This window comes from Scyliorhinus torazame, chromosome 22 (assembly GCF_047496885.1).
Source record: "Scyliorhinus torazame isolate Kashiwa2021f chromosome 22, sScyTor2.1, whole genome shotgun sequence".
Taxonomy (NCBI): Eukaryota; Metazoa; Chordata; class Chondrichthyes; order Carcharhiniformes; family Scyliorhinidae; genus Scyliorhinus; species Scyliorhinus torazame.
In genome coordinates this window covers 95,432,764-95,450,539 of record NC_092728.1, presented here as the reverse complement: position 1 = coordinate 95,450,539, position 17,776 = coordinate 95,432,764, and the positions used below count along the sequence as shown (strand labels likewise).

Below are 17,776 nucleotides of genomic sequence, written 5' to 3'. Positions count from 1 at the left end.
ATGTTACTTATTTAGGAAGTAGTTGACTTCCCATGGCGCTGTTTACTGATTCACACTGTTGGTGCGCAGGCCTGTGGGAACACAACACCAGTGGCAAAGTTGTGTCTTGGCAGCAATGTCTTGGCAGCAATGTTCTTTTTTGAGGGTGAAGCCATGAGCAAGACTCAGTTGGGAAGGGAACTGTCAAAATGGGGTTTTCCCGTTTTAGGTAAACTTTCTTTTTTGTGGTTTTAAATTATTGAGTACGCTTTACATCCATATGTAAAGCTATTAACCAACTGCTTAGACAGAAAGCAATCAAAAAACTAAATGCATGTTTGCATCATGTCTTGGGTAGCAGAGAGATCTCATCACAAAGCCGCCAGTCTGGGAAAGTTCCCGGCTACGTTGGCCATTATATTGTAACTTTCTTTCTGGTAGGTAATTTTTGCGGAATGGCAATTGGTGAGAAAACCAATTAGAAAACACAAAAAAAGAGAGATAAGTTGGTCCTGGTCCTCTCGACTGGAGTGTATTGTACCCCAGTGGAAAATGCACATGTGTAGACGTACGTAGCTGTGGTACGTTGCAGCCCAGGCTCAAACACAAAGAATGGCTACATGGGTGTGGTCCTGACAGGTTCCAGTACTCAGCAATCAACAATGTGTCCACAAAAATTGGGGGGTGGGGGTGTGCTGAGCAGAGAAACCACAGAGAAGCGCATATTTTGGTTTTAAATTATTGAGTACGCTTTACATCCATATGTAAAGCTTTTAACCAACTGCTTAGACTAAAAGCAATCAAAAAACTAAATGCATGTTTGCATCATGTCTTGGGTAGCAGAGAGATCTCATCACAAAGCAGCCAGTCTGGGAGAGTTCCCGGCTACGTTGGCCATTATATTGTAACAGAGTGCTGCATTTATTAAGCGGAAGGCTGGTGCGCAAAAAGATCTCTGCCTTTGGCATGTGCCAAAAAGCTTCAAACCTAATGATCGCCTTTCAAGCAGAACACAGCAGCTGCAGGATGGAGTGACTGGAATTCTAACAGGGCTCTGCTGTCCCCACAAAGACACTTCATCTGTAATATAATACTGACCGTTAGTGCTGGAAAGGAGATGCAGCAATTGCAGATCTACCATTGGAACTGACAGTCATTTAACCTTTTCAGTCTATGGAACAAATGCAGTAAATTGACATACTCACAGACATAATTTTTGCATTTGCTTCTATCCAGCCAATGAACAAAAAACATCTCCCAGAAGAGCATGCAATTAAATTGTTCAAAAAATCTCAAACTACTTTCAGTAATGATGTTGATTGCTCACCGTACTCTATAGCTTACAGCTCCTGTCTCTCAACTGGAAATTTAGTGTAATATTTTTAAATATATTCTCAGCCTTTGACTATAAATCCCTGGAGCTTTCATGAAACCTAACTATTGTCACAGTTTACTCTCTGGACTCCAGCGCAACTCTTGGCAACGGTCTGCTTCATATCAGGTGATGACTGCACCTTCCTGAACCATGTAGAAGCTAGCACAAGGGCATCAGATGCATGGGAACACCACAACCTGCAAGGTCCCCGCCAAACCACCCACCATCCTGATTTGGAAATTATACTGTTGTCCCTTCACGAGGTCAAAATCCTGGAACTCCCTTCCTAAGAGCACAGTGGGTGTACCTACACCACATCGCCTGCAGCAGTTCAAGAAGGGGCTCATCACCGGCATCCCAAGGACAATTAGGGATGGGCAATAAATGCTGGCTTTGCCAGAGATGCCTGTATACCGTGAAAGAATTGAAAAAAAAAAGACCAGACAGCCCAGCTTCCCACTCACTGGAACCAGTTCTAGGCTCTGTTGACAGACCCGGACACATCTCCATAAGGTTGGCATTCACTTTTCCACAACTTGTGTTCCTACTACAAATCCCACAGTGCACAAGAGAGAGAGAGAAAACAAACTCCGAGCCCCACAATGATTGGCAGACTCCCATCATGGGATCTTAAAATGGAGGCTTGTCTATCAGTAGAGCTCTGACAAGCTGCTCAGAGAGGCAGCTGATGTTTTCCTGAATGGGGAGTTTTCAAACAGGACGAGTTTTGCAGAGGTTTGGAAATTCAAAATGCAATGAAGGAAAATACAAGCATCAGCCACTCTGGACTACCTAGAGATTTAGTGCAGAATGGTATTATTAATTAGCTGCTGGTGAAGGCAGAGGAAAGCTCATGTAGTGAAGAAAAGGTCAGATTACTCAGAATTTTATCCCTTTCCTCAGAAAGCCCCCTCTGTGTGCCACCCCGGACTGAGGAGAGCCTTGATTCTTGCAGGCATGCCTTCACCATTTCGCCAGACATCTGTGAAAGCAGGCCAAGTAGTCTCTGTGCTTCAAGCTTTCCTCCTCAATCATTCTACTGTACTGCAGCTGAGATTTGAAACCCACGGTGTTTGGGGAATTGCAGACAGGAACTTACGTTAAAGCACTCCTCCGGCACAACATTCAACATGCTGTGCCATCAGCCTTATTTCCAAAACTGGGGGCCGGTTTAGCCTGGACAGCTGGATTGTGATGCAGAGTGAGGCCAGCAGCGTGGGTTCAGTCCCCGTACCGGCTGAGGTTATTCATGAAGGACCTGCCTTCTCAACCGTGCCCCTCGCCTGACGTGTGGTGACCCTCAGGTTAAATCACCACCAGTCAGCTCTCCCCCTCAAAGGGGAAAGCAGCCTCCGGTCATCTGGGACTATGGCGACTTTACCTCTCTTACCTACCTTATTTACAAAACTAACAGATGTCCAGTGAAATTGCTCACACTTAGTCAGACAATACATGGTTGCACAACAAAAGTATTATGCACTGCGAAAAAAATGCATTAAATTATTAATAGATCTCCCACAGAGCTGCCTCCAGGAGCAAGATAGAGGGAACATGTGGGAGGTAGATCAGGCGATGCTTGTAGGCAGGAGATATGGAAAGAGTAGGTGGAATTTGAAAAGTAATGTGAACTCTTACATATAAACGGAAAATATTTTTTGATGTTTTTTTTCTAAATGGGAAAAACGGGGAGAATTATCTTATTTTCTCCTTGCTGTTTGTGGGACCTTGCTACGTGAAAATTGGCTGCTGTATTTCAGTACAATTTACAGCTGGCAAACATTACAAAACCAGCCAATCAAATTAGTTAAACAGCTTTATAGTTCAGCAGGATAAGAGGCGCATACACACAAGAAGGGTGCAAGTTGCACATCGCATTAATTAGCCTCTTCATTCAGTAAAGGCTCATTTGCATAACACAAGTTCTGGAAATGCAGCAGGATTAACACCCAGAACCCGGAGAGGGGGGGGGGTTCTTAAATGCATTTTCGAAGAACAGACAGTGAACTGTTTCTGGTAAATGACTCAACACATGTTTGTTTTAATTGTACTTTTGCGAATTCCGGGTGCGGCGATGACCAGCTGAGTCGCACGTTTCGGCAGCTCCCTGTGAAACGGACTTTTGGGCTCTTGATAGGAGCCCCAACGGCAATTTTGACGGCTAAAAACACTGTGCGGTAAACCAGAAGGGAATCCCCCCTGGATACGGATGGAAAAAGGAGGAGAGAGTGGCCAGATTGCAGTGGATCCTTTAGAACAGCGGCAAGGAAGGCAAGCAAAAACCAAGATGGCGTCGGAAGGTGGCAGTTTAACATGGGGCCCTGAACAACAAGAGTTCTTGAAATGCTGTGTTGAAGAGATCAAAAAGGAAATGAAGAAAGAGATGTTGGCCCCGATACTACAGGCGATCGAAGGGCTAAAGGAGGAACAAAAGACCCAGGAGCGGGAGCTTCGGGTCGTGAAGGCAAAGGCAGCCGAGAATGAGGACGATATACAGGGCCTGGTGGTGAAGACGGAGACGCAGGAGGCACATCAGAAACGATGTGTGGAAAGGTTGGAGGCACTGGAAAACAACGCAAGGAGGAAGAACCTGAGGATTCTTGGTCTTCCTGAAGGTGTGGAGGGAGCGGACGTCGGGGCATATGTGAGCACGATGCTGCACTCGTTAATGGGAGCGGAGGCCCCGGCGGGTCCGTTGGAGGTGGAGGGAGCATACCGAGTGATGGTGCGAGGACCGAGAGCAGGAGAAATTCCCAGAGCCATAGTGGTGAGATTCCTCCGTTTTAAGGATAGAGAAATGGTCCTTAGATGGGCGAAGAAAACTCGGAGCAGTAAATGGGAGAACGCGGTGATCCGCGTTGATCAAGACTGGAGTGCGGAGGTGGCGAGAAGGAGGGCGAGCTTTAATCGGGCCAAGGCGGTGCTTCATAAAAAGAAGATAAAATTTGGAATGCTGCAACCGGCAAGACTGTGGGTCACATATCGAGGGAGGCACCACTACTTTGAGACGGCGGATGAAGCGTGTACTTTTATTGTGGAAGAAAAACTGGAATGAGCGGGTTATTAAAAAGAACGTTCGAACAAAGTGGTGGGGCGAATGTGGGGGGCAAAGAGGGGTTTTATGTACTAATCCTGCGATGTGGTAACTTTTCTCTCTCCCACAGGTGGTGATGGGGGGAGGAGGGGAGGTGGAGGAGATGGGGCATTGGCCATTGGGGGCGGGGCCAAGGGAGAAGCGCGGGCTTGGTTCCCGCGCTATGATAATCATGGCGGGAATAGAGAAGCAGGAAGGAGGGGGCGTCGCACGGTGCGAGCCGAGGTCACGGGGGGAAGCTGAGGTCAGCCAGAGTTTGCTGACTTCTGGGAGCAACATGGGGGGAGTAATTACGCTAGCGGGGGATCTAGCGGGGGGGGGTGGGAGGGGGGAATTACTGGGTTGCTGCTGCTGGGGAGAGGGGGGAGCTGGTATGGGAGAGGATGGGCGGGGGGGCACCGCCTGGGGGAGATACAGCTGCGTGGGAACCGGGTGAGGAGCTGGAAAAAGGTGATGGCTAATCGACAAGGGGGGGGGGGGTAGGAAGCCCCCCAACTCGGCTGATCACGTGGAACGTGAGAGGGCTGAACGGGCCGATAAAGAGGGCACGGGTACTCGCACACCTTAAGAAACTTAAGGCAGATGTGGTTATGTTACAGGAAACGCACCTGAAACTGATAGACCCGGTTAGGCTACGCAAAGGATGGGTGGGGCAGGTGTTCCATTCGGGGTAGATGCGAAAAACAGGGGTGTGGCTATATTAGTGGGGAAGCGGGTAATGTTCGAGGCAAAGACTATAGTGGCGGATAACGGGGGCAGATACGTGATGGTGAGTGGCAAACTACAGGGGGAGACGGTGGTTTTGGTAAACGTATATGCCCCGAACTGGGATGATGCCAATTTTATGAGGCGGATGCTAGGACGAATTCCGGACCTAGAGATGGGAAAGCTGATAATGGGGGGAGATTTTAATACGGTGTTGGAACCAGGGCTGGATAGGTCGAAGTCCAGGACTGGAAGGAGGCCGGCAGCAGCCAAGGTACTTAAAGATTTTATGGAGCAGATGGGAGGTGTAGACCCGTGGAGATTTAGCAGACCTAGGAGTAAGGAGTTCTCGTTTTTCTCCTATGTCCATAGTCTACTCGCGAATAGACTTTTTTGTGCTGGGTAGGGCATTGATCCCGAAGGTGAGGGGAACGGAGTATACGGCTATAGCCATTTCGGATCACGCTCCACACTGGGTGGACTTGGAGATAGGGGAGGAAACAGGAGGGCGCCCACCCTGGAGAATGGACATGGGACTAATGGCAGATGAGGTGGTGTGTCTAAGGGTGAGGGGGTGCATTGAAAAGTACTTGGAACTCAATGATAATGGGGAGGTCCAGGTGGGAGTGGTCTGGGAGGCGTTGAAGGCGGTGGTTAGAGGGGAGCTGATATCAATAAGGGCACATAAAGGGAAGCAGGAGAGTAAGGAACGGGAGCGGTTGCTGCAAGAACTTTTGAGGGTGGACAGACAATATGCGGAAGCACCGGAGGAGGGACTGTACAGGGAAAGGCAAAGGCTACATGTAGAATTTGACTTGCTGACTACAGGCACTGCAGAGGCACAATGGAGGAAGGCACAGGGTGTACAGTACGAATATGGGGAGAAGGCGAGCAGGTTGCTGGCACACCAATTTAGGAAAAGGGGAGCAGCGAGGGAAATAGGGGGAGTGAGGGATGAGGAAGGAGAGATGGAGCGGGGAGCGGAGAGAGTGAATGGAGTGTTCAAGACATTTTATAAAAAATTATATGAAGCTCAACCCCCGGATGGGAGAGAGAGAATGATGGGCTTTTTGGATCGGCTGGAATTTCCCAAGGTGGAAGAGCAGGAAAGGGTGGGACTGGGAGCACATTCGAGGTAGAAGAAGTGGTGAAAGGAATTAGGAGCATGCAGGCGGGAAAGGCCCCGGGACCGGATGGATTCCCAGTCGAATTCTATAGAAAATATGTGGACTTGCTCGCCCCGGTACTGATGAGGACCTTTAAAGAGGCAAAGGAAAGGGGACAACTGCCCCCGACTATGTCTGAAGCAACGATATCGCTTCTCTTAAAGAAGGAAAAGGACCCGCTACAATGCGGGTCCTATAGACCTATTTCCCTCCTAAATGTAGATGCCAAGGTCCTGGCCAAGGTAATGGCAATGAGAATAGAGGAATGTGTCCCGGGGGTGGTCCACGAGGACCAAACTGGGTTTGTGAAGGGGAGACAGCTGAACACGAATATACGGAGGTTGTTAGGGGTAATGATGATGGCCCCACCAGAGGGAGAAACGGAGATAGTAGTGGCGATGGATGCCGAGAAAGCATTTGAGAGTGGAGTGGGATTATTTGTGGGAGGTGTTGAGGAGATTTGGTTTTGGAGAGGGGTATGTTAGATGGGTGCAGCTGTTGTATAGGGCCCCAGTGGCGAGCGTGGTCACGAATGGACGGGGATCTGCATATTTTCGGCTCCATAGAGGGACAAGGCAGGGATGCCCTCTGTCCCCATTATTGTTTGCACTGGCGATTGAGCCCCTGGCGATAGCGTTGAGGGGTTCCAAGAAATGGAGGGGAGTACTTAGGGGAGGAGAAGAGCACCGGGTATCTTTGTATGCGGACGATTTGCTACTATACGTGGCAGACCCGGCGGAGGGGATGCCAGAAATAATGCGGATACTTGGGGAGTTTGGGGATTTTTCAGGGTATAAATTGAACATGGGGAAAAGTGAGTTGTTTGTGGTGCATCCAGGGGAGCAGAGTAGAGAAATAGAGGACCTACAGTTGAGGAAGGTAACAAGGGACTTTCGTTACCTGGGGATCCAGATAGCTAAGAATTGGGGCACATTGCATAGGTTAAATTTAACGCGGTTGGTGGAACAGATGGAGGAGTATTTCAAGAGATGGGATATGGTATCCCTGTCAATGGCAGGGAGGGTGCAGGCGGTTAAGATGGTGGTCCTCCCGAGATTCCTCTTTGTGTTTCAGTGCCTCCCGGTGGTGATCACGAAGGCTTTTTTTAAAAGGATTGAAAAGAGCATCATGGGTTTTGTGTGGGCCGGGAAGACCCTGAGAGTGAGGAAGGGATTCTTACAGCGTAGCAGGGATAGGGGGGGGCTGGCACTACCGAGCCTAAGTGAGTATTATTGGGCCGCTAATATTTCAATGGTGAGTAAGTGGATGGGAGAGGAGGAAGGAGCGGCGTGGAAGAGATTAGAGAGGGCGTCCTGTAGGGGGACTAGCCTACAGGCTATGGTGACAGCCCCATTGCCGTTCTCACCGAGGAACTACACCACAAGCCCGGTGGTGGTGGCTACACTGAAGATTTGGGGACAGTGGAGACGGCATAGGGGAAAGACTGGAGCCTTGGGGGGGTCCCCGATAAGAAACAACCATAGGTTTGCCCCGGGGGGAATGGATGGGGGATATGGAATGTGGCAAAGAGCAGGAATAACGCAACTGAAAGATCTATTTGTGGATGGGGAGTTTGCGAGTCTGGGAGCGCTGACCGAGAAATATGGGTTGCCCCAAGGGAATGCATTCAGGTATATGCAACTGAGGGCTTTTGCGAGGCAACAGGTGAGGGAATTCCCGCAGCTCCCGACACAAGAGGTGCAGGACAGAGTGATCTCAAAGACATGGGTGGGGGATGGTAAGGTGTCAGATATATATAGGGAAATGAGGGACGAAGGGGAGACTATGGTAGATGAACTAAAAGGGAAATGGGAAGAAGAGCTGGGGGAGGAGATCGAGGAGGGGCTGTGGGCAGATGCCCTAAGCAGGGTAAACTCGTCGTCCTCGTGTGCCAGGCTAAGCCTGATTCAGTTTAAGGTATTACACAGGGCACATATGACTGGAGCACGGCTCAGTAAATTTTTTGGGGTGGAGGATAGGTGTGCGAGGTGCTCGAGAAGCCCAGCGAATCATACCCATATGTTTTGGTCATGCCCGGCACTACAGGGGTTTTGGATGGGGGTGACAAAGGTGCTTTCAAAAGTAGTAGGAGTCCGGGTCGAACCAAGCTGGGGGTTGGCTATATTTGGGGTTGCACAAGAGCCGGGAGTGCAGGAGGCAAGAGAGGCCGATGTTTTGGCTTTTGCGTCCCTAGTAGCCCGGCGCAGGATATTGCTAATGTGGAAAGAAGCCAAGCCCCCGGGGGTGGAGACCTGGATAAATGACATGGCGGGGTTTATAAAGCCAGAGCGGATTAAGTTCGTCCTAAGGGGGTCGGCTCAAGGGTTCACCAGGCGGTGGCAACCGTTCGTCGAATACCTCGCAGAAAGATAGACGGAATGGGAAAAAGAAGGCAGCAGCAGCAGGCCAGGATCGGGGGGGGGAAGGAGGAACCAGAAGGACTCTCAAGGTTGTTAATATATACTGTATAGTATGTATAGGTCGTTGCTACAGATACTTATATATTGGACTGTTAAATTATATTTTTGGAGAGTGTTACTTGTGACAAGGCAGTTGCCAATTAGGGCTAGTTTTCATTTTTGTTATTTATTATTTATTCTTTTTTTTTTTTGTTTATAAAATAGGTCATTGTTATTTGTGTTGTTATAATATTGTGTAAAGGATGCACAATGTACTGTGTTGGTTGACCAAAAATTTTCAATAAAATATTTAATAAAAAAAAAAAATTGTACTTTTGCGGGTATAGAACAAACAAGGGGAGTCAGAAGAGTACGAGAAAGCATTTTAACTAATTTGATTAGTTGGTTTTGTGACGTCAGCCAGCTGCAAATTGCCAGCTTTGAGTGCACCTTTTGGCTAAGATCAAGCCAAAGATCAGGTGTAATGCCTGTTCTTGGCAGCGCAGATCTATTAGGTCTCTTTTGTGGGGACCACAAATCTGATACATTTTGAACTTGAATTGGTTTTTGGAGCAATAAGAGAGGTGGGTTAAGGGCCTGGTCTGTCCACTCTATACACTGGCTTTGTAACTTTAAGGAATAAAATTTTTTTTTTAAAAAGGAGCTGCCGAGGGGGAGTGAGTTCAGGTATCTGCAGGTTAGGGACTTTGCACAAAAGGTCTGGAGGGGGTTCCCTTGGTTGCCGAGATACACCCTGTTGGAGAGACTGCTGCTTCTGGATGTGGAAGGGAAGGAAGAATTGGGGATATATACACAAGTGGCTGGGGAAGCAGGGAGGTGAGCGGGTGGTGAAGATCAAGGAGAAATGGAAGGGGAGTTTGGAGGGGACATCAATTGGGGAGTATGGAGTGAGGTACTGCGAAGAGTAAATGGGACCTCCTCATGTGCAAGGATGAGCCTGATACAGTTTAAGGTGATGCGCAGGGTGCATATGAATCGGGCGAGAATGAGTGGGTTCTTTCAGGGGGTCGCAGATGAGTGTGAGGGGTGTGGGTGGGGGCCAGCGAATCCTGTGCACATGTTTTGGAGTTGCGAAAAATTGGGAAGAATCTGGGTGGGAGTGTTCGTGGTCTTAGCCAGGATAGTGGAGGAGGAGGTGGACCCAGACCCTTTGGTGGCAATATTTGGGGTTTCAGAGAAGCCGGAACTCATGGAGAGGAGGAAGGCCGATGTCTTGGCCCTCACATCTCCGATTGCACAGCGGCGAATTTTGTTGGAGTGGCGGTCGGCATCGCCACCGGGGGTTAGCGGCTTGATTGGGTGACCTGTACGACTTCCTGCGGTTAGAGAAGATAAAGTATGAGTTAAGGGGCTCACAGCACCAGGGATCTGGGTTCAATTCCGGCCTTGGGTGACCGTCTGCAATTTCTCCCCATGTTTGCGTGCGTTTCCTCCGTGTGCTCCGTTTTTTCCCCCACAGTCCAAAGATGTGCAGATTAGGTGGATTAGCCACGCTAAATTTCCCCTCAAGTGTCCAGGGATGCGTAGGTTAAGTTGAGGGGTTATTGGGATGAGGCGGGGAAGTGGAGTGCTCTTTCAGAGAGTCGGTGCAGACTCGATGGGCCAACTGGCCTCTTCTGCCATGGATATGGATATTCTATTCCATAACTGATACATTTCTGAAACCTATTTACTTTTAAAGACCAGTTTTTGAAGTAATTACAGTACAAAAAAGGTCACTCTGTCCATCATGTTTATACTGGTGTTTATCCTACCCAGAAGCCTCCTTTCTTCATCTAACCCCATGAGCATATCCTTCTCTCCCTTTTTCTCCACTGTGCTTATCTGCCTTCCCTGAAATGCACCTATGCTATTCATCTCACACATGGTCTTGAATCCTCCCTTCAAACCACCCTCTAAGTTCAGATGTTTCTCCTGAACTCCCTGATGGGTTTATTAATGACTTATCTCATATTTATGGCTACCTTGTTCTGGTCGCACTGCAACGAGGGCAAGCTTCTTTTCTACAGCTACTCTATTGAATCCCTTCTTTCTCATAAAGGCTCTATCAAGTCACCCCTTAGTCTTCTCTGATGAACAGAGTGCCAACCTGTTCAGTTTTTATTCTATTGTGCTGCTGTACAATCTCAAAATGAGAAATCTTCTTGTGTGCTGTTACCAAACCATTTTGAGTGGGAAAATTCCTTCTCAGCTTGCAAAGATTACATGGAAAACAGAACAAGCCCTATTTTTGAGAGAGAAATTCATTTTGACAGCTGTAGGTTGAATCTGTAGCAATCCCATCAACATTTAAAATTTCTGGAATCGATTTGCATATTAATCTGTGCTGTTGTTCGTCTTTTTTTAAGCACTTGAACAGGGTGAAGTGGGTAGCGGCGCCTTTTAAACGTTAATTTACACAGGGGAATTATCATCTGATACATGAAGTATCAATTCTGTAGGCAGCCAGATTATCATTCACGCCTCCAGAGTAAATAATAACTGTGCAATGCTCTAAACCCATGCATTTACTGAATTCAACAATTATGGGAAGGGTTTCAATTGAAGATGCAAACCAAAGCAACCTGCTCACCACAGAGAAGAATTTAAATATCAGGGGAAACACATTGAAAATTAAGTTAAAATGGAAAATTCAAAGGAAAGAAAGTAATAAATCAAACCTTTTAATTTAACAGGTAAAAGATTTGATAGAATAGGTAGCAGAATGGATGTGTTTCTACACGGGGATGAATGAAGAATGTAATGAGAAGGTGGGGTTTGCCTATCAAAAGATTCCCGTGTTTGTTTTTAGAGATTCTCTGTTGTCACAATCGTTCATGGTCACTTTAATGATTTTCGCACCAAATATCATTGCTGCACATTTCAGTCCTTCCGTAATCTATTCTATTTATTATCTTTTCTTCCAGCGACCACCTCATTCTTTCCAGTCTGGTGCTCTGCTTATCTTGATTGGCACCCCTTCAACAGCCACTCCCTCCACCACCAACGCGCACAGTGGCAGCCGTCTGTACCATCAACAAGATGCACTGCAGCAACTCACCGAGGTTCCTTCGACAACACGTTCTAAACCCGTGACCTCTACCACCCAGAAGGACAAGGCCCGCAGATGCATGGGAACACTGCCACCTGCAGGTTTCCCTCTGGGCCACACACCATCCTGACTTGGGAGATATATCGCCGTTCCTTCGTTGTCGCTGGGTCAAAATCCTGGAACTCCCTCCGTAGGAGCACCGTGGATGTACCTACACCACATGGACTGCGACGGTTCAAGGCGGCGGCGCACCACCACCTTCTCAAGGGCAATTTGGGATGGGCAATAAAAGCTGCCCCAGATAGTGGTGCCTGTATCCCGTTAAATAATTTTTTTTTAAATCCCTGAGGACCAGTTGTTCTTACACTGAGGGCATTATCCAAATTCTCACCAGATCCTGCGAACTGTCTCAAATTTGGCTAAAGAAGCCAGAATTCCACAAAGTTAAGAATTTAATGTGTTGAAAATAATGGGGCAAAGCAATGGAGCACCAACACACTGTGCCTCTTAACTTGCACATGTACAATAAACTTTTCTAAACTACTCAAGTCCAGTATGTTTGCAGAGGAGATGAATAGATATGCACAAAAATATTCTTTCAGTCTGAAGCTCCTCCCATTTCACTTTTGTGAAAAACGGGTCAACAGGATATTTTCCACTGCGCGCTATTGCTGGTCAATGACAAGAGTGAGGGAAGAAAAGGAGGAATCTCTCCTGTTACATTCACTTGGACAGTCAAGCAGAGCCACTGCGACAATGATTTAGTGGTAAATAAACTGCAGAGATCTACATTCAGGAACAAGGAGGAAAAGTAGGACAACGAACCGCAAAAACGTAGTTCAGCACAGGCAGAGAAAGGGGGGAGTACAAATTCTATTTTGTTTTCCAAATCGTATAATTTTGCAATATGTTTGGGACCCGTGAAGCACTTTTACTGCCCTATAGATCCTGCACTTGTGCCCCCCTCCCAATACTCCACAGAAATAAATTGCTCGTTCAATCTCTCGCCTGGCATCCAAAATACAGCTCAGCACTCAACAAACCATAAACAATCTGGGAAACTCCACCAGAGACTAACACTTCATTTTTCTCCCCACTGCACGATCAAATGAGTTGATAGGCAAAGAGTCAATGGGGAGTGAGATTTCCTCAAATGGATTTGCGATTAGGGAGCTGAACAACAGCACTGGTTCTGCAGTTGAAAATAAATAACAGCACTATGCTGTCAAAAATATTTCAGCATTTGATCTTGCGAAAGACATATCTTCAGCTTCAAAAAGAAAATGGGATCAATAAGACGTGTGAACACAGCATTCTCCCTGGCTTTCAGTAACACTGAGTACCACAACCTAAAAGTGGAAGAGGATCACTTTCAGGAACCAAGTCAAAATGCCACATGGTGCTAAAGAAAATGTTTCCACAACACACATCCCACCCAGACATAAATGCCAGAACTGGAATGTCGGACATTGGTAAAGTTCAAGGTGCTTAATCCATCCACTTCAAATGGCCGAGTATTAGATATTGATCCACAGGATTAACTAATTTTACCATAGACAAGTCCTTTATGTAAAAGCAAATTTGCCATCAATCCCAACATATGATATATTTTAAAATTTATGTGGAAATTAGAAGCTGATTGTAATGGTTAATCAAATATAAATCACAGCATTGCAAGAGTATGCTATTAACGCACATTCCAGAACTTGGATTAATTTTCCTTCTCTTCTTTTAGATACCCCAGGTTGGGAAGTTTGTTAATTAACCCTCAGTCATAATGTCCTGGTTCCCTATCCCAATGATGAGCTGAGGAATCCCTCTTGGAAGTTCCCATGTAAGGGTTTAACCCGGCAATTGTGAGGAAGGACTAGCTTCCCCTGGACAATTGTGCTGGGCTGGAAACCACCCGACAAAATGATTTAAATCGTTAACTTGGGTTGGTTCTGCCAGCTTTGCCCTCATAGCTACTCTGAAAGAGTTAAAAGGAAAAACAGCCTTTCGAACTTCAGAGTAACTATTTTAAAGACACAGGCTGAGCCTTGGATGGGACACCCTCCACACACGCAACGTCTCCCGCCCCCCAAGAGTGGCACGGTGGCACAATGGTTAGCACTGCTGCCACACAGCACAAGGGACCGATTCCGGCCTTGGGTGACCGTGTGTGCGGAGTTTGCATGTTACGGCCGATATCTCATAACTTTGCTGCAAAATTGGTTACTCGAATGTCCAACGTGTTAACTGTTCCGCAGTAGCTCCTCTACATATTTATCAAGTTCATCCTGTGACGGACTGACCATGCCAAACACAGGTATTGCAGGTTTGATATCTCAGTTGCGAAGAACGATTGACTGATTGTAGCAGTAGTCTCGGGTTTTGGAAGGGGTGAGGTGGTAACAGGGAAGTGAGGAAGGTTCTTGGCCCTAATTGCTATTCATGACCCCTGACGGAAGGTCAATTGGTGGATGTCAAGTCAGAACAGGATTGGCTGGAATAATTTCTAACACCCTATTTGCAATGCCCCAGTTCAGACCTGTAGATTGGCTGCATGTACAAGGTAGTAGAAGGGAGCAGGTTGTATTAGGGGAAAGGAGTTGTTGGACTTTGATCGCCCACAGACAATGCATGAGTCCCACCCGTTGTGTTTCACATACCCTGCACTGTTTTACTTTTAAGATCACTGCAAATGTCCAAAACAGCATAAAAAACCGGGTTAAACAATCTGCCTTTTTATTTTCCAGCCATTTTTTCATTCCCATCCCTGTACATGCGTTGTTTTTTTCCCCTGCAATTCAGTCTTTATGGATGAACTGCATGATCCTGATATTTGCTGGAATTTTTTTTAAACCAGCTATATTTTCCACATTGGCCCATTATTTCAGTGATAAGCCAGCATCAAAGAACCTGAATTCATGTGGTGTAGATTTCGAAAACACATTCTATGATACTTTACACTCACACCGATGTATCTCCTGCACTGTCCCATTTTTGGCTGTATCCCGAGGTAGTGTTCTGTTTCAAACTGCCTACATAGCAACCATTCCGATGTCTAGATTCTTCCTTACCTTTTCCATCGAGAGCTGACATCTCTTGCAAATGCCTAATTGACCTGTGAGTGCAATGATGAATAACAATTAGAGTGTGCTCAAGCTTGGAGAAAAATGCTGCAGAGTCAAATTAAGCCTGGAGACAAATTTAATTAAACCAAGGCTCCTGTTTACAATACTGGAGATTTTTAGTTGGAAAGGGTAAGATTTTATTTTATAGATTATATTCCATAATTACATTTTAGATTTATGTCACGAATTATCAAGTGACTGCACAGGTTTTTATATGCTAAACACCACCAATTAAGCAATACATGATACAAACCCACATCATCAACAGTGTCTTCTAATAATAATAATAATAATAATAATCACTTATTGCCACAAGTAGGCTTCAATGAAGTTACTGTGAAAAGCCCCTAGTCGCCACATTCCGGCGCCTGTTCGGGGAGGCCGGTACGGGAATTGAACCCGCGCTGCTGGCCTTGTTCTGCATTACAAGCTAGCTGTTTAGCCCACTGTGCTAAACCAGCCAAGATTTTTGAAGAATTTTTTAGTCATTTGGAATACAACTTTATTAAGATCACAACTTTATGATCTAAACAAAAAGTTAATAAAAAATTAGGAATGACATGAACATACAACTTGAAACGATGTATATCGTGATTCTATCTGTATCATAAATTAAATTATGCATATATTCCAATGTCTATCAATACAGTTTTAGTTTCAAGTACACATGTCCAAGTGTGAAGGAAATTGTCAAACTGCACACCATTCACTCCCAATTACAACTCCTTTAGCCCCCAAAGATTATAAGCAGTTAAGTTCTGTTCAGCTAATTAACTGGCAAACATGCTGCATCACAGGACAGCTGCCTGGGAAACTAGGCCACTGGTGCTCAACTCCAGCCATTAATGACTTCCGGCGGTGGCCATGACCTGCTAGGTCGCGCGTTCACGGCAGCTCCCGCCGAGGTCGATATTTCGGGCCGCTGAACGGGACGGCGGCGGCATTTGGAGGCTGAGACCGGTGTGGGAACGGGTGCAGGAGAGGTTCCCCCCCGGGGCTGCATGGAGAGAACGAGGAGCGATTCCGGCAGACGTGCAAACGCGGGGAAGGTAGAGATGGGCCAGGAAAACAAAATGGCGGCGGGAGAAGATCGGGAGATGTGGGCCCAGTGAGCCAAAGAACAACAAGAATTCTTACAAAACTGCTTTATGGGGCTTAAAACGGAAATGTTGGCCTCTAAGGAGAAGATTGTGGTGGCCCAGAAGGCGCAGGAGAAGGAGATCAAGGAGGTGAGGAGGAAGGTGGCGGAGAATGAGGACGAGATCCTGGGCCTGGCGGTGAAAGTGGAGGCGCGCGAGACGCTACACAAAAGATGGCAAGAGAGGCTAGATGACCTTGAGTACAGGTCTCGGAGCCATAATCTGTGGATCCTGGGCCTTCCCGAAGGAGTGGAGGGGGCTGACGCGAACACGTACGTGACCACGATGTTGGAGACGCTGATGGGCGCGGGGGCCTTGGACCTGGATGGGGCGCACAGGGTCCTCGCCAGAAGGCCCAGTGTGAACGAGCCACTGAGGGCAATGGTGATACGGTTTCATCGTTTGACAGACCGGGAGCGAGTCCTGCGGTGGGCGAAGAAAGAGCGGAGCAGTAAGTGGGAGAACGGCGAGATCCGCATCTACCAGGACTTGGGAGCTGAGTTGGCGAGGAGGCGTGTGGGGTTCAACCGGGCTAAGGCGGTCCTCCACAGCAAAGGAGTGAAGTTTGGGCTCCTTCATCCGGCGAGACTCTGGGTAACATACCAGGACAGGCACCATTACTTTGATACGCCGGATGAGGCGTGGTCGTTCATCAGGCACGAGAAGCTGGACCTGAACTAAGGGACAGTTGTATGGGGGTGAAATGTGCGGGTGGGAGTGGACCGGGGGTAAGATGGCGGGTAAAGCATAAGATTATTTGCTTGTCTGCTCCAGTTTGGTTGGTGGTTTTGTTGTTTGTTTTGTTTTTCAGGGGTTTGGTTTTAGGGGGCGGGAAACGCCCGGGACGGGTTGGCGTTTGCCCCTCTACCCTGTGGGGGAGGGGGGGTTGGGTGGCACGAAGGAGGCAACATGTTTAGGGTCGGCATATAGGGGCGGGAGCGGCCGGGGTCAGCATGGGTGAGCTGACTCACGGAAGTATTGTGGGGGGGAAATCAGAGCTAAGCGGATGCTTGGCGGGGTGCGGGGGGGTGCTGCTGTGCTGACTGAAGGGGTGCCAGGTGAGGGGAATGGATGGAGAGTTGGGCTGGGGGGCCGCCGCGGGGAGGGCTGGAATTGGGAGGCGGGGGCACGTGGCTGGCCGAAAAAGGGAGATGGTTAGTCGGCAGAATAGGGGGCGTGGCCAACCCCCCGACCAGGCTGATCACGTGGAACGTGAGGGGTCTGAATGGGCCGGTCAAGAGGTCCCGCGTGTTCTCGCATTTAAAGGGGTTGAAGGCGGACGTGGCCATGTTGCAAGAGACGCGCTTAAAGCTTGCGGACCAGACGAGGCTAAGGAAAGGATGGGTGGGACAGGTGTTTCACTCGGGGTTAGACTCAAAGACCAGAGGGGTGGCAATTTTGGTTAGTAAACGAGTGGCATTTGAGGCGGGGAGTATTGTGGCGGACAAGGGGGGCAGGTACATAATGGTGAATGGCAAGCTGCAGGGGGCCCGGGTGGTGCTAGTGAATGTGTATGCCCCAAACTGGGATGATGCGGACTTCATGAGGCCTGTGTTGGGTAGGATCCCAGACTTGGAGTCAAGTAACCTGATTATGGGAGGGGACTTTAATACGGTCTTGGACTCGATTTTGGACCGTTCCAAGTCCAGGTCGGGATAGAGGCCGGCGACGGCCAGGGCCCCGTGGGAGTTCATGGGCCAGATGGGGGGTGTGGACGGCAGGTTTGCGCGTCCAAGGGCAAAGGAGTTCTCCTT

The 17,776-nt window shown here is 47.9% G+C and overlaps 1 protein-coding gene across 3 annotated transcripts in view; it reads right to left on the bottom strand.

Moving 5' to 3' along the window:
- gpr107 (G protein-coupled receptor 107) overlaps positions 1 to 17,776 on the bottom strand; it is a 132,079-nt gene that overhangs the window by 63,987 nt on the left and 50,316 nt on the right. For all 3 annotated transcript variants that reach the window (XM_072488662.1, XM_072488664.1, XM_072488665.1), the window contains exon 14: positions 14,830 to 14,873. In XM_072488662.1, the coding sequence (XP_072344763.1) occupies positions 14,830 to 14,873 (44 nt within the window). The remainder of the gene's footprint in view (positions 1 to 14,829; positions 14,874 to 17,776) is intronic.